Source organism: Takifugu rubripes, chromosome 1, assembly GCF_901000725.2.
Source record: "Takifugu rubripes chromosome 1, fTakRub1.2, whole genome shotgun sequence".
NCBI classification, from domain to species: Eukaryota; Metazoa; Chordata; class Actinopteri; order Tetraodontiformes; family Tetraodontidae; genus Takifugu; species Takifugu rubripes.
The window spans coordinates 3195113-3208606 of record NC_042285.1 but is presented as its reverse complement, the minus strand read 5'-3'; the positions used below and the strand labels follow the sequence as shown (position 1 = coordinate 3208606).

General features: G+C 46.5%; 3 protein-coding genes across 5 annotated transcripts; all 3 read left to right on the top strand.

Moving 5' to 3' along the window:
* The first annotated feature begins 216 nt into the window (after nucleotides 1–216).
* Nucleotides 217–3851, top strand: pde6gb (phosphodiesterase 6G, cGMP-specific, rod, gamma, paralog b). 2 transcript variants are annotated; one of them, XM_029841985.1, is made up of 6 exons: nucleotides 217–327; nucleotides 1334–1445; nucleotides 2054–2224; nucleotides 2322–2513; nucleotides 2590–2630; nucleotides 2718–3851. In XM_029841985.1, the coding sequence occupies exons 4-6, from the start codon at nucleotides 2371–2373 to the stop codon at nucleotides 2792–2794; spliced, it is 261 nt and encodes an 86-aa protein (XP_029697845.1). In that variant the 5' UTR covers nucleotides 217–327; nucleotides 1334–1445; nucleotides 2054–2224; nucleotides 2322–2370; the 3' UTR covers nucleotides 2795–3851. The 2 variants fall into 2 exon arrangements, with proteins under 2 accessions (XP_029697845.1, XP_003961106.1); XM_003961057.2 differs by lacking the exon at nucleotides 2054–2224.
* A 401-nt stretch (nucleotides 3852–4252) lies between these two features.
* On the top strand, nucleotides 4253–11409 carry nploc4 (NPL4 homolog, ubiquitin recognition factor). Its single transcript, XM_003961058.3, has 17 exons — nucleotides 4253–4409; nucleotides 5085–5165; nucleotides 5903–6012; nucleotides 6181–6408; nucleotides 6487–6535; nucleotides 6615–6709; nucleotides 6788–6911; nucleotides 7114–7293; nucleotides 7376–7462; nucleotides 7574–7645; nucleotides 7720–7846; nucleotides 8032–8192; nucleotides 8306–8377; nucleotides 8471–8563; nucleotides 9488–9604; nucleotides 9740–9842; nucleotides 9942–11409. The coding sequence occupies exons 1-17, from the start codon at nucleotides 4395–4397 to the stop codon at nucleotides 10100–10102; spliced, it is 1875 nt and encodes a 624-aa protein (XP_003961107.1). The 5' UTR covers nucleotides 4253–4394; the 3' UTR covers nucleotides 10103–11409.
* Nucleotides 11410–11555: 146 nt separating this feature from the next.
* On the top strand, nucleotides 11556–12925 carry LOC105416874 (uncharacterized). 2 transcript variants are annotated; one of them, XM_011606880.2, is made up of 4 exons: nucleotides 11561–11931; nucleotides 12004–12133; nucleotides 12231–12616; nucleotides 12691–12925. In XM_011606880.2, exons 1-4 carry the CDS (start codon nucleotides 11850–11852, stop codon nucleotides 12711–12713), a joined length of 621 nt encoding a protein of 206 aa, XP_011605182.2. In that variant the 5' UTR covers nucleotides 11561–11849; the 3' UTR covers nucleotides 12714–12925. The 2 variants fall into 2 exon arrangements, with proteins under 2 accessions (XP_029692791.1, XP_011605182.2); XM_029836931.1 differs by having other exon boundaries at nucleotides 11556–11931; nucleotides 12231–12925.
* Nucleotides 12926–13494: the final 569 nt, after the last annotated feature.

The window sequence follows — 13494 nt, the reverse complement described above, 5'->3', positions numbered from 1 at the left end:
GACCTCTCACAACTGGAGTAATTAAAATTCATCAAATCCTGTCTCTTCTCTAAAATCTCTCTCCTCACATTTAAGCCTGTGAACAACCTCTACACACCTCCCGTGGGCTCGAGACCCTTCAGCCACTTTTGTGGGTATTTTCCCAGCTATTTTGATTTTTGTGTGTGTGATTATTATCGTTATTTAACACGGGGCAGCTTGTATCAGCATGACACCTTTCATTCACCCAGATCTGGTGCCGCTATAATGTCACGGACCTGCACAGATGCCCAGATTAGAGAGGTGCTGGCGGCCATGTTCAGCCTGCAACATTTAACTATGATGGAGGTGAGGAAGGGGATTACAAACCGATCATTTGCTGAACTAATGACTCTGACGTGGTGGAAAAATCCTGGAGAAAGATTAGCGCCGCTGCGGCACCTGCAGTGTGTCATATTTGCGTCATGCTTGTATCATATTCTTCTAGCCTAAAGCGACACGTGCGCATGAGACCAGGTTTGATGTTATTTTTTGAGTCCGCAGGCTGTAAATGAACCATTGTTGTTGCTGACGTTGAAGCAGCCCGAGGATGAACGAGGATAAACAGACATATCACAGAAGGCTCTTCCTGGTTTATTCAATCCACAACGTGTCTCTTGTCAGAAGCTGCTGATTTAGAGGTGCTTTAAATGTTAAAACACAACTAGTGCGCAAAAGCACAACATGAAAAATAAATTAATTGAATCAAACTGGGATTGTTATAATTCCCAACAATGTGGTGGCGCAATAATGGTGAAGGGAGATGATGCACATTGGGTGTTCAGAGAGACGGGCGTGCGCGTTCTCCTGCTGGGAGATGATAGCAAACACTGGGATGGGACGGGACGCCCCCCACCCCCCACCCAACCGAAACAAAGACAGAAAGAAGGTGGGGAACAAAGCTCCAAGTCCACCGTGAGCAGAACATCAAAGAGCAAAGCGTTCCATTGATACATGGGGTATTTGATGGGCCCCCGCCATCATTAAAATTGACCTTCACCACCCGCGATCTGACGTCGCCTCTGTTTTCTCCATGTTTCCCTGCAGTTTCTACATGTGGTGAAGTAGCTTAAACTGCTGTTGTGTTTGTTTTGGCTTCCCTCTCAGTTAACATGCAGATTTTGCAGAAGCACCTCAGCTAGGTTGACGTTTCAAACGAAACCCTTTCATCAGGGGGTTTGAGCGAACACGCGTCTAGAAGGATCCCACAAATCTTCCTGGTGACGTGACAAAAACGGAGTTTAAAATCTTTGCATGTGTGCAACATGCACAAGATGTTTATGACAAGAGGTGGCGCCTGTGTAATCTCCCTCAGCATATAAGAAGGGCTTGGATCCTGAGCCGGAGCTCACAGGAACCTGTAGAACCTCTCTCATCTGTAGACGCGAGCAGGGCTGAGCGTGCCAACACTCCACTCACCCAAGTGGGTAAGTACATTTACTGCCACAACTGTTTCAGCAACTGGGTTTTGCATGGAATAAGAGGAAATTTCTTCAAAGTTCATTCTTTAGATTGGTTGACGCTGCTATGACCAGATCTTTGACCTCAGGAAGTCCAATTAAAAAATACACTTGTGGAGTTGATGACACATGACAACACCAATAATGTTCCTAATATTCATACATGAGCAATAGGACTGAAAAATGATACATATTCATACAGGAAATGAATTTAGGATCATTTTAGCACTTTGTAACTTTTTTTTCCCAGATAGTTGAACATCAAAAATTCCTAAACCCTTTTCTGCTGATTCTAGAGAGACTTTTTCCGATCTTACCACTTCAAGAACACTTTCATAGTCCTATACTTTGATCCTAATAAAGTATATATTTTAGCTTCCTGTTTAACTGATAAGACTTGTTCATGGTTGTCATTGGTGCTGACCCGATTGATCGCTGAGACCCTCATTGCCTGCTCAGCGAATGCGCTGATCTGTCCTTGTTCTAACGAGATTACACCAGGACATCTTGAAATGCACGCGTGTGCGGCTGTGTGTGTGTGTGTGTGTGTGTGCGTGCTTATTATCTTGAGCCAGGGATTACAGGTGGTTTGGGTCATCCCTGTGGAACACACTCTCAGGCATTCAATCAGATGGAAATATGAGTAAATCCAGCCTGCTGCTGTCAGGTCATTAAGAGGATTAAGGCCTGTGGTGTCAGACAGAGGTGACAGAAGCTGCAGAACACACTCCGACCTGGATTATATGGTCGGAGAGAAGATTCTTTGATTAAAATCTGTCGGCAGTTGACAGGTAAAGGTGGCTAAATCAACACTTTCTCTTTTCTCCTTTCCAAAATTTGAAGGCCGCCACGACCACGCGCCAGAGGGGCATCGACAAAAGCCGCAGCTGAAATGAACCTCGAGCCCAAAGCTGAGATCAAATCAGCCACCCGTGTCAGTGGGGGCCCGGCCACCCCGCGTAAAGGACCTCCCAAGTTCAAGCAGAGGCAGACGCGCCAGTTCAAGAGCAAGCCCCCGAAGAAGGGAGTCCAAGGGTGGGTGGCTCTTCTCTCTTTTCCAGACTCTGATAACAATGAAGTGAGGATGTCTAACGGTTTTGTCCCCCCGCAGCTTTGGTGATGATATCCCAGGAATGGAGGGTTTAGGAACAGGTGAGGTCACCCTCCTCGCGTGGCATCTGATGGTTCGTCGATCAAAGGTCTGGAGCGCTGCATTTATTTCCGGTTTCTCTGTTTCAGATATCACCGTCATTTGCCCCTGGGAGGCCTTCAATCACCTGGAGCTGCACGAGCTGGCTCAGTACGGCATCATCTGAGCCTTTCCCGCACGCCCCCTGCGATCCTCTGGGGATTTTAGGCCACCACAGGACTTCAAACCATCTGCCTCAGGCTCCACATCCTAGAGTTTAAAAATGGAACCAACACGTAACGGCTACAACAAAAACAGAAAAGTAATCTACAAAAAAAGATGTATGTTTCTTTTACCAGACTTTTTCCAACTCTGGCGCCACTCGTGATTAGGATTATTTTAGTCTCACCTCTTCACTAGATCTGCACGGTTGTTCTAGGCCATCATTTTCATGCTTTTCGTGCTATTCTGTTTTTCTAACGGACACATTATGAAACGCGCATGGAAGCCTCTTGCTGAGTTAAAGTGACAAACCCGTGGAGCGAGCGGGCTTCAGCACCTCCTTTCTCGTCCCTGAGGCTTTTGTAAAACAGAAAGGCAGCATTTCGTAAACTGTTCACTGGATTTCCATCGGCGAGTGGGAGTTTTTTGTTTTGTTTTTCAGGGAGGTAACCTCGAGAAATTCACTGTTCCCTGTGTTCCAAACCCTTTAAACATCAACCAAATTTAGCATCCAATGGGGAAATCTGATGTGTGTCAGGAGGAAAATGTAAAATTCCTTCCTTGCAAATGTACTGACACCAAAGGAAATTAGAACTACTTTTACTTGTCTCGTTATTTATCCTTAATATGATCATATTAATGTAAATGAGGGTGTGTATTTTACATTTACATGTTTATTTCTGATATTTTACACCATATGTGTGTATTTGTTTCTCTTTATACACAATATTTTAGTGTATTTTGTGGTTGTCTTGTAGATGTTTTATTTTTCCTCACTGTCCATCTTTCATCTGTCATTTTAAGTTTTTTCTGTTTGATTCTCATTGGTACCTCGTTATCACATCGGTTCATATTTAGACAGTAAAGGAATGTTTTCCTAACCTGTCCTGATATTGGTCTGTTGTAAAAATAAAATCAATTCATGTACTGTTTATGAAATTAAGAAAGTCTATTTTGTAACTTCTGTAACCCATAACATTAGAACTATTAAATCTTTTATGTTTCCCTGATTATATGAAGGTGATTTAAAGGCTGGTGGTGTTTTCTATGTGTTTACTGTAATTGAGCTTATGGGATGAGGAAAAATAAATTATTCATTTTCATCGAAAATGACTCATTGAGTAAATTTATATTATTGATTATACATCTTCCTATAGATTTTGGAAATAAAACAATATCTGAAACAGTGATAATTAATTATTTTAACTCAAAAACAAAGGAAAGGTGAATTTTTCGGGCATTTATCACTTATCAATACACTAAGGAGTATTCTAATATCTGGGAATCAAACATAACTTAAAGTGTTGTGTTAAACAGAATACAATAAAATCATGTCTGATGATGGTCGATGGCAGCGGATAAATCAACAGGGATCTAATTTTCCGTGAGAGGTTGTTTCTGCCGGGGTCGCTTTAGTGACGGACCGTTGTGCCGGTCACAAATGTGTGTAACACACGGTGTTGTAGTTGTGGGATGGAGTTTCCTTGACAGACAGTTAGGTTATTGAAATTGTGTTGAGTGACTTCTACCGCAGTGATATCTATCGGGAGCACTCACTGGTCATCATGACAGATAATATTGTAAGTATGACGAACGACTGTCGTAGCGACAACAAAAAGGCGGTGCTGCTAAGGTTAAAACTAGCTTGTTATCTAAAGTCCGGAGTGATGAGGCAGCAGAATTAGCTTGGTGGCTAACGTTCGCCGAATATCATAGCAAATAGCGACTGGGGCCTATTTAGCTAGCCGGCTAACTTTAGCCCTATGGCTAGCAGTAGTCAGTGTTTTAAATGTTATCGTTGACTTTGAGGAAACCCATATGACCAGCCTCAAGCCGGATTGGAAAATGTCAGGGATATTATTTGGCATGCCTAACCCCATTAGAAAACCTTAGCTAGGCGTTATTAGTGTGACTCAGTGAGGGCAAGATGCTGTAAGTTTAAATCTGTAGCTCTAAGTAAGCTTCCATGTTGCTTGATTAGATGTGTTTTGGAGTGATCAGCTCAACAAAATGATAAAACGCTCTTTAATGAAACACGCAGCACCAGTCAACCGAATCTGTTGACTTTTCTGCCCTGTCATCGTTGTGAAGACAGACGCCACTAACGAAGATGACGGAATGGTCCAAGAGTCGTATTTAAAACATTGTCAAGTCAATATTACGAATGTAGATTGGGTATTCATTAAAATCACTTAATTGTTGTGTGTATTTGGGTTTGCATCCCCATAATTTCTCCTTCCTGTGTCGTTCCTAAGATCATCAGGGTCCAATCCCCAGATGGGATGAAGAAAATTCCTTCCACCAAGAGGGAAACAGCTGCTGCTTTTCTAAAGAAGGTATTCATTGTGCTTCTTGTCCATTAAAGACATGTCTTTCAAGTGAACAATCCGTGTCCAGGCATTTAACCGTGCCCTGTTACTAATTACTGTCTGCAGCTTCACAGAAAGGAGCTTTGCACCGTTCCTCCTTGTGTTCCTTCTCCCTGCTGTCGTGTATTTTGTTCCCAAAAAGGGCCTTTTTAGTTTATTGCTATGGTCAATGGTCATGCAGGTGGTACCTGCGTCGTACCTGCATCAGTCTTAGGTTTGCTTTTATCCAGCTGCATGCCAATAATGTATCCAAGGACCGTCCCATCCCTGACGTTGCGAAGCCTCCGATAGATCTATATTTGAACAGGCCAGCGGCAGCAGAGCACTGCAGCAGCTCTTCATTAAAAATGGATGTACCCATGTTCTCCAGCAGATCAATTGCAGTCATTCTTCACTGATATGTAGCCTGTGACTTGTCAGTGTGGACGTTTTTTCTTTTCCATGTAACCGTATCCAGCATATATTTCTACCAAAGCGCAGAGATGATGGCAAGTGTGTGTCTTTAGAAGCTGTGTAGTTTTGTGCTTAGTACCAGTGGTGCCACCTAGTCTGAAATCAGGATTTTGATTAAAACATCAAAAGTATGGCCTGATTCTGCTAACTGTGGCAGACAGTGGTGTCGGGTCGGGTCGGTTATGCAGAAATCAATGATAACTTTGTTTATTTTTTTTACATTAACTTATAATTTATTCTCATCACTTCAGGTAGCCAAAGAGTTTGGGTTTAACACCAACGGATTCTCTGTTTACCAAAACCGCAACAAGACCGGAGAGATCATCTCCCAGAACAAGAGTCTGGGCCTGCTCAAAATTAAGTAAGTAAAAGTCAGCAGCCCAAGTCACACAGTTACACCTCAATGGAATATTATTGCGATTATTTATGAAATCTACTTATCTTTTCTCATGTTATTACATTTCAGATAGAATATTCAAAAGAGAGGTCTACGTCTAACTTTCTTTATTGTGTCCTGTCGTGTTTGCAGGCATGGCGACATGCTATTTCTTTTCCCTTCAGGAGCTCCTTCCTCCTCAGGGGAGGTGATGGACACGACCACCCCGCACTCATCTTCATCAGTACCGTCTATCTCATCCCCCTCTTCGTCCTCCCTGATCCCTCGTTCGGTCTCGTCACCCCAGGTCCAGGAGGACGAGATCGATCAGTATTTGGCCAAACAAGATGGCAAAATCTACAGGAACAAAGATCCCCAGCTGTAAGAGTCCACCCTCCCTCCAACATCAGCCTCAAAAACTCAAATGTCAGCTATCTGATCCTTTTTCTCTGGTTACAGATGTCACCATGGCGCCCTTGGAAAATGTGTGCACTGTGTACCATTAGAGGTAAGAGGGATCTTCTCTTTTTCAAAAAAAATTTTAATGTCTTAAACGTCACAACTGGTGATATTTTCTATTTCCGCAGCCTTTTGATGAAGACTACCTGAATCACCTCGACCCTCCCGTGAAGCACATGTCATTCCACGCGTATCTCCGCAAGCTGACCGGAGGAGCCGACAAGTACCAACCCCTTCTTTTCCCACCGTAAGATTTTCCTATAGTCGTCGCCATTGTAATTCCTACTTTGCTCGTGTTCAGGGGAAAGTTTGCAGCGTTGGAGAACATCAGCTGTAAGATCAAGGCGGGCTGCGAGGGCCATCCTCCCTGGCCAGAGGGAATCTGCACCAAGTGTCAGCCCAGCGCCATCACACTGAACAGACAGGTAGGTGATGTCTGCTCTGATCACAGCTGGCACCAGCTGGGGTGGGATTGTGATCTGTTTACTTCTAGTTCCGTGCTTGAACTGATGAGCTCACGCGATTAATCGTGTTAATCTGAGCATTTTGCACGCTTAAACCCAAATTCCCATCTGTTTTCTTGGAATTCATAAGAATGTCGCATTAATCCAGATGTTGTTCGCCCAGAAATACAGACACGTGGACAACATCATGTTTGAGAACCACACCATCGCTGACCGCTTCTTGGACTTCTGGAGGAAGACGGGGAATCAGAGGATGGGATACCTGTATGGGAGATACACTGAGCACAAAGACATCCCTCTGGGCATCAGAGCTGAGGTGGCAGCCATCTATGAGCCTCCACAGGTGAACCTCTTCAGCCATATTGAGTGTCTGGAACCACGTAGGCAGTCTTGATCGGGACACTGTCTGAAACTCCCTGTTTCAGAATGCCACTCAGAACAGCCTGGAACTGATCGACGATCCTAAAGCAGCAGCCGTGGATGAAATCGCAGCTAAACTGGGCCTCTGCAAGGTTGGTTGGTGTTGGGCCCAATAAAACCAAAAGCAGTAATTAGAGAATACTGCTGGTGAGGATGTGGCAGATACATCATCAGCGATATTGTTGCTTCTCTTTGGTATTCAGGTGGGGTGGATCTTCACCGACCTTCTCTCTGAGGACATGAGGATAGGAACTGTCTGTTACTCCAGGAACAAGGTGAGGGCCACCGATGACCACCCGATAACGCCGCCGCGCTTGTCGTTCGCTACAGTTTTCTCTGCTTCTGTTAGGATTCACACTACCTGAGCGCAGAGGAGTGCATCACGGCAGGATACTTCCAGAACCTTCATTCAAACCCCTGCAGGCTCTCCCGCGATGGTTATTTTGGCTCCAAATTTGTCACCGTTGTAGCAACAGGTACGTCCGTCTGTACTCGAGTGAGGTCAAAGCATGTTTTATTTATTCATATAACCTTTTTAGAGCTTAACTGGGCCATTAGCAATTATCTGCTGTCAGTTGCCACGTTTTTACAATAAAGTAAATCAGTTTGATTTAATAGACCGTGATGAGATGTGAATGAATCTGTGTGTGTGTGTGTGTAGGTGGTCCAGACAACCAGGTTCACTTCGAAGGGTATCAGGTGTCGAACCAGTGCATGGCTTTGGTCCGAGACGAGTGCCTACTTCCCTGCAAAGACGCTCCTGAGCTGGGCTTCGCTAAAGAGTCCAGCCCTGAGCAGTACGTACCAGACGTCTTCTACAAGGTAGGACTCCGTCCCCGCCGCAGCAGCCTTGGTTATAACGCTCATTAGATGTACTCAGATGTCTTTCAGTTTTAAGTGGCTGTCACCTGATTGTTTTCATGTATATCCAAAAGGACACGGACAAATTTGGAAATGATGTGACATTTTTAGCCCGACCTCTCCCTGTGGAGTACCTCATCATAGACGTAAGATGTTCTGTTTGCTTTCTTTAAACATTTATTCTTACGGCTGTATGGAGTGTGATTGTTGCTCAGTGAGATGTCCCCCCCATCCCCCAGATAACCACCACTTTTCCGAAGGACCCTCAGTACACCTTTTCCTCCGCACAGCGCTTCCCCATCGAGAACCGAGACATTCTGGGAGAAACACAAGTAAGAAACATCTAAACGAAGTCTTGTTTGTGCACAGCTGACAGAACAAGCAGCACTGGGTGGGTTTGGATCGGTTCTGGAGTTCACTACGCAGCTTTCAGAACAACAAATATACAATTTATTCATCATTGATCTGTCATTAGTCATAAATCACTCCTGAAAACGCACTATGCTAAGCTAGACTTAGCCTAGCATTGTGAAAGTGTCTTGTTCCTGTTTAAAACAGTGTGATTGAGTTTAGTTTGGAATACATGTGCATTTATTTTGTATCCTTCACCATGTCTAAAGCTACAATATTTGTGTCCAGACGAGATGATGCGACATTTTGTGCTCATGGGAAATAAAAATGTTCAGAGCACACACGCTAGATTGTTTCATTTAGGGAGCAGTCGGCTCTGTAGCCAAACTGCAGCGATGTTCATAGTACTAAAAGCAGATGATGTCATAGTTCTGCTTCCAAACACTGGCTGAGGATGTTCTGCAGTTCCAGTCGTGCTTTGGCACTGGGATTAGAAAGGAAGAGGATTCTAGTTCTTGTTTGAATTGGAAGGGAGCCTCTGCTGGTGCTGGTCCGTACCTTTCCCAGCTGTTCCAGATCCTCTCTCCCTCCGCTGTGAAGTGTTGCTGCTGTGTCAAACTCTCTGATGAGTTCAAGAGCTCCACTCCTCTGCAAAAGCTACTCCAAGCAAGTCTCTTCTGCCCCGTCTTTCTCTCCGGATACTTAAACGCTCCCTGGAATCAAAGGCGGTCTCTGGTGTATTGATGCCCTGAGCTGTGAATCCCAGTTTGGTTCCACTGCTTTGGTTTTATTGTGTTCCTGCTAGTTCTAACATTATTGACAGAGAGGGTTTTTTATTATTATTATTGTTGGTTGTCACAGTGTTGCAAGAGTCCAGACATGTTTTCCTTTTGTGTTGGTTGCAGAATTTCCACAGTTTGTCGACGTACCTGTCCCAGTGCACCTCCACAGCATTCCTGGGCATCGTCTCGGACTTCCATTTACTCCTCTTCCTCGTCACCAATGAAGTCATGCCTCTGAGAGTAAGACCCCCCTTGCGAACCTCAGCTTTTCTCCGCTTACAGAAAAGCCGGGCTACCGGTTCTAACGGGCCGTAGTCGGATTTTGACCTCCTCGCGGTGTCATAGACGGACTTCCGTTTGTAATTGTCCCCGCAGGACAGCATCGGCCTGCTCTTGGACGCTGTGAGGACTTCAAATGAAGATTTGGCACAGACCTGGAAGAAATTCGAGGAGTGGGCCACCATCGAGCAGCTGTGCAGTAAGTCCTTTCCCTCCTCTTTCCTCCGGGATTCACAAAAACCAGGATAGACGTCGTTGAGCGCTACAGAAGGATAACGTCGCTCTCTGGTGCTTTCAGGTACCGTCGGCGGGCAGCCCTCCAGCTCCCTGGGTTACGAGGCCATGGGGGGCCCCTCGGTTCCCTCCTCCTCCTCCGCCATGTGGTCCTGCCTCCACTGCACGTTCATGAACCAGCCTGGAACAGAGCACTGTGAAATGTGCAGCCTACCCCGCAGTTAAAGCCCCGCCCCCATCTCCTCCCACCCAGCCAACAGCGTGTTTCCACCGGGATCAGCCACCAGGTTTCCGGACGATTTTTTGGTTTGGTTTGGTTTAGTTTAGCTTGGCTTCCCGTTCTGAGCGGCTGCTGCGGCGCCTGAAGGGGCCGCGCTTGTTTACGTCAAATTCAGAGTTGAAATAAAAAGCAACCAAACTGTTTAAATTGTTCTGTATCCCTTCGGTGGCAGCGGCGCAGCGGTGGTTCATCAAGGTAAAAGCACTTTTGGCTGAGGCCCCTTCTCCCTGAATAACCCCCCCCCCACCCACAATGAATCCTGTTGTGACCCGGGACATCAGCAAAGACTCTTGTCACATCAGCGTCCGGCTCCTTCTTACAAGTCCTCTGGAAAATGAGGACGTTCAAGAACGATGCTGATATTTAATTTTTTTTTAATTATTATTATTAGATTGTAGTGATGCTTTTTTTTTTTTTTTTTTTTTTTTTTTTCTTTATCCCCTCAGATCCTTTTGACAAGTTCCCAAGTTCAGGTCCCAGACCTGAAATCTCCAGAGTAATTCCAGTTCAGGAGTCCAGGTTCCCTCTAGTAAATTCTTTTCAAGGCCCAGATCACATCTGGGAGCTACAGATGGTTTTACTGGTTTGAACTCAGCCGGGCCTGAAATGTAGCTCATTTTTGCCCCGTCCCCCGCCCGCCCCCCCCCGTCCCCCGTCCCTCAGACCAGACCTGACCTGAATCAAGCTCTGGTTACACCGTCTGTAACAGGTTATCTCTGGATGGCGGCCTGGTTCCCTCAGCTCTTGGCTCACTGGGATAAAACCAGTGCTCCCAGTGCTCTGTCACCAGCACCTGGGCCCAGAGAGGTGGCCGATAATTAAACTGAGCAGAGGTTTAACTCCTGCGTGTCAACAATCGTTAACACCGTACCCAGTGAGACGCAGGGATCCCTGGAATGGTTTCTTTCCCTTTCTGTTGCACAGACCTGGACCACCCCCTGTTGGCATGGAAACGGGCCTCCAGAGTTGAGAGGGTTTGGCTATTTACGAGACATGAGCTTCTCTGTAATTGCTTTGAGAGTATATTTTTAATTTGCAGACAGATTTGTAAACCCCCCCCCACCCCACCCAACCGCCACCCCACCCCAATTTTCTGCCGTTACCAGATGACGGGGACCTTTTCATTTTTGTACTGATTCAGGGGCCGTTTGCTGAGCAAGCCCGCTCTTGGATTTCCAGCTGCTCCTCCGGGACCCTGGGAGACGCGTGCTGTTGATCTGGATTTGAAAACGAATAAAAGAATGAAAAAGAATTTGCAGATAAATGTGTCTGTTTTTGCTCCTGTGCTTTTTTAAATTAATAACACAGGGGCGGGGGGTGGGGCTTCCAGGACTGTGGTGGTAATGTGGCTCCTGCTCCGCCTTTAAAGGGGTTCCAGTTTCCATAAACGCTGGTTAGCCTGAGACGAATGTGAGGCCTCCTCCAAAGGTTATATAATCCCCCGGAGACGCACAGCAGCCCTTCCTCTCTGGCAAAGCAGCCCTGATATGAGGTCATCGCACAACTGGCGGCGCATGATTGTTCCCACATTTGCTGCTGAACCTTCACAACCAACAGTTCCTGGAAATCCTACAGTTATACGGGAGCGGAGACCCGCCCAGGTCTGCGCCTGGTCTCAGAGCTGCAGACGCTCCCCAGCGACCAGCACGGACGAGCCCTTTGCAGCAGTTGGTTGAGCTTCTGCCAGAGACGATGAAGCTCTCCGGATTCCTCTTGGTCCTCTCCGTGAGTTGCTGCGCCGCCCGGGGATCCGAGCTGGGCGTCGGGGGAGAAGGTGAGAGGGTCTGTGCGTTTAACCCGATTTGAGACCCGAGTGCTGAGTTTGTTTTCCTTCTCTGGCCTCCAGCGGACGGAGTCAACGCCAGCGACTCCTCCAACCTCACGCAGATTTTGGAAAACTGGCGATCTTCCATCATGGCGGAGGTCAAAGATCTGCTGCTGCACCACCACCACGCGGTGCTGCCCGATTACTCGCGGTGAGGACGCTTTTTAGCTTTTCCCGGGAGGAAAAGTTGTTTTGATGATTAGATGGAAATCGGACCTCTTGTGTGATGATTTCTTGTCGTTCCTCAGGATTCCACCGATGTCGCAATCCCTGGAGAACCTCGAACAAGAGTTCAGCGAGATCAGAGGGGACGTGGATGGGCTGAAGGTCACCTTCAGCAGCTTTGGAGACCTCCTGGGGAAACTGGGCTCGGCCAGGAACGTGTCCCACACCTCCGAGCTCCGGGCCACCTTCGAGGGCTTTAAAGACCTCCTGAAAAAGCTCCGCTCTGGGAGGAAGCTCCCCCACAAGCCAGGAGGGATGGACAGACAACCCCGGAGGAAGGGCACCATCGTCAGGAGAAGGAAACCTGTGACCAACACGGGTCTGGGGACTCGAACTCACACCCACAAATATGTGCAAAGGCCAAGATTGAGGCTTCCGGCTGGTAGAGTGCAAAGAAACTTTTCACCACGTACGTGCGACCTTGTTCCCTTTTCCTCGCTCTGTTCCTTCATCCTCTTGACTTTGTCCTTTTCCATAATTTAGATAAGCCCGTCCGGAGGTCCTGAGGCAGAGACCCAGTCCAAATTCCTCGGGAATTTTCTACTTCAGATATGAAAGTCGTGCAAGATTTCGCAAATTGTTCTTTTTAAACATTCCCTCGCTTTTATACACTTAAACATGTGCAGCTGGATTTTATTTCCTCACCTTTTCGATGCATTATTATGTCACTATGTCACTGGAGGATGAAATAAAAGTCGCTGAAAAGAAGCGCCGAGGCGGCAGGAATGTCGTTGACTTCACTAAAACAGAAAATTAGAAAAAAAATCTTAAATCGTAAAAAAAAAAAAAAGATATCGTAAAGATAAACAAACCAGATGGGGGGGGGGGGCTGTGTGGTAGCTTCCTGAGCTTTGATCAGTCTTACGACCAATAAAGTGTCAAAATATAAACGTTGGACGGCCACGTGAGTCCAGTCGGAAACATGACCTGAGAGACCTGCTCAGGCCTGGACCTGCTGACCTCTGACCCTCACCACCCGCTCCCGTCAGTCTGATGTTAAACACACAGAGGCCTGTTGCCCCCCCAGCCACCGTTATATAACCCATATCAGGATATCTGGACATTCCTCTACTGTTACTGAACTGTTTGAATTGGATCCATCTCATGGTTTTTCTTCTGGAAAATGTTGGGCCCAGTTTAGTGGGGGGAGGGGGGGGGTTACTTTCAGCCGATTTGAGCCCAGAGTTTAGATGGAGGCTCTGGGCCCCTCGGCGACACTTTCAAAGGTCACTTTCTTCCGTGGCTGCAGGCGCGTGATCACTTCTTCCTGCTTCAGCAGTTTTTACT

Coding starts and splice junctions, on each gene's coding strand:
- pde6gb (XM_003961057.2), top strand. CDS start 2,371: ATGAACCTCGAGCCCAAAGCTGAGATCAAATCAGCCACCCGTGTCAGT. Junction 2,514..2,589: donor CCGAAGAAGGGAGTCCAAGG/GTGGGTGGCTCT, acceptor GTCCCCCCGCAG/CTTTGGTGATGATATCCCAG. Junction 2,631..2,717: donor AATGGAGGGTTTAGGAACAG/GTGAGGTCACCC, acceptor TCTCTGTTTCAG/ATATCACCGTCATTTGCCCC.
- nploc4 (XM_003961058.3), top strand. Junction 7,646..7,719: donor TCTGTTACTCCAGGAACAAG/GTGAGGGCCACC, acceptor TGCTTCTGTTAG/GATTCACACTACCTGAGCGC. Junction 9,605..9,739: donor ATGAAGTCATGCCTCTGAGA/GTAAGACCCCCC, acceptor TTGTCCCCGCAG/GACAGCATCGGCCTGCTCTT.
- LOC105416874 (XM_029836931.1), top strand. CDS start 11,850: ATGAAGCTCTCCGGATTCCTCTTGGTCCTCTCCGTGAGTTGCTGCGCC. Junction 11,932..12,003: donor GCTGGGCGTCGGGGGAGAAG/GTGAGAGGGTCT, acceptor TCTGGCCTCCAG/CGGACGGAGTCAACGCCAGC. Junction 12,134..12,230: donor GTGCTGCCCGATTACTCGCG/GTGAGGACGCTT, acceptor GTCGTTCCTCAG/GATTCCACCGATGTCGCAAT.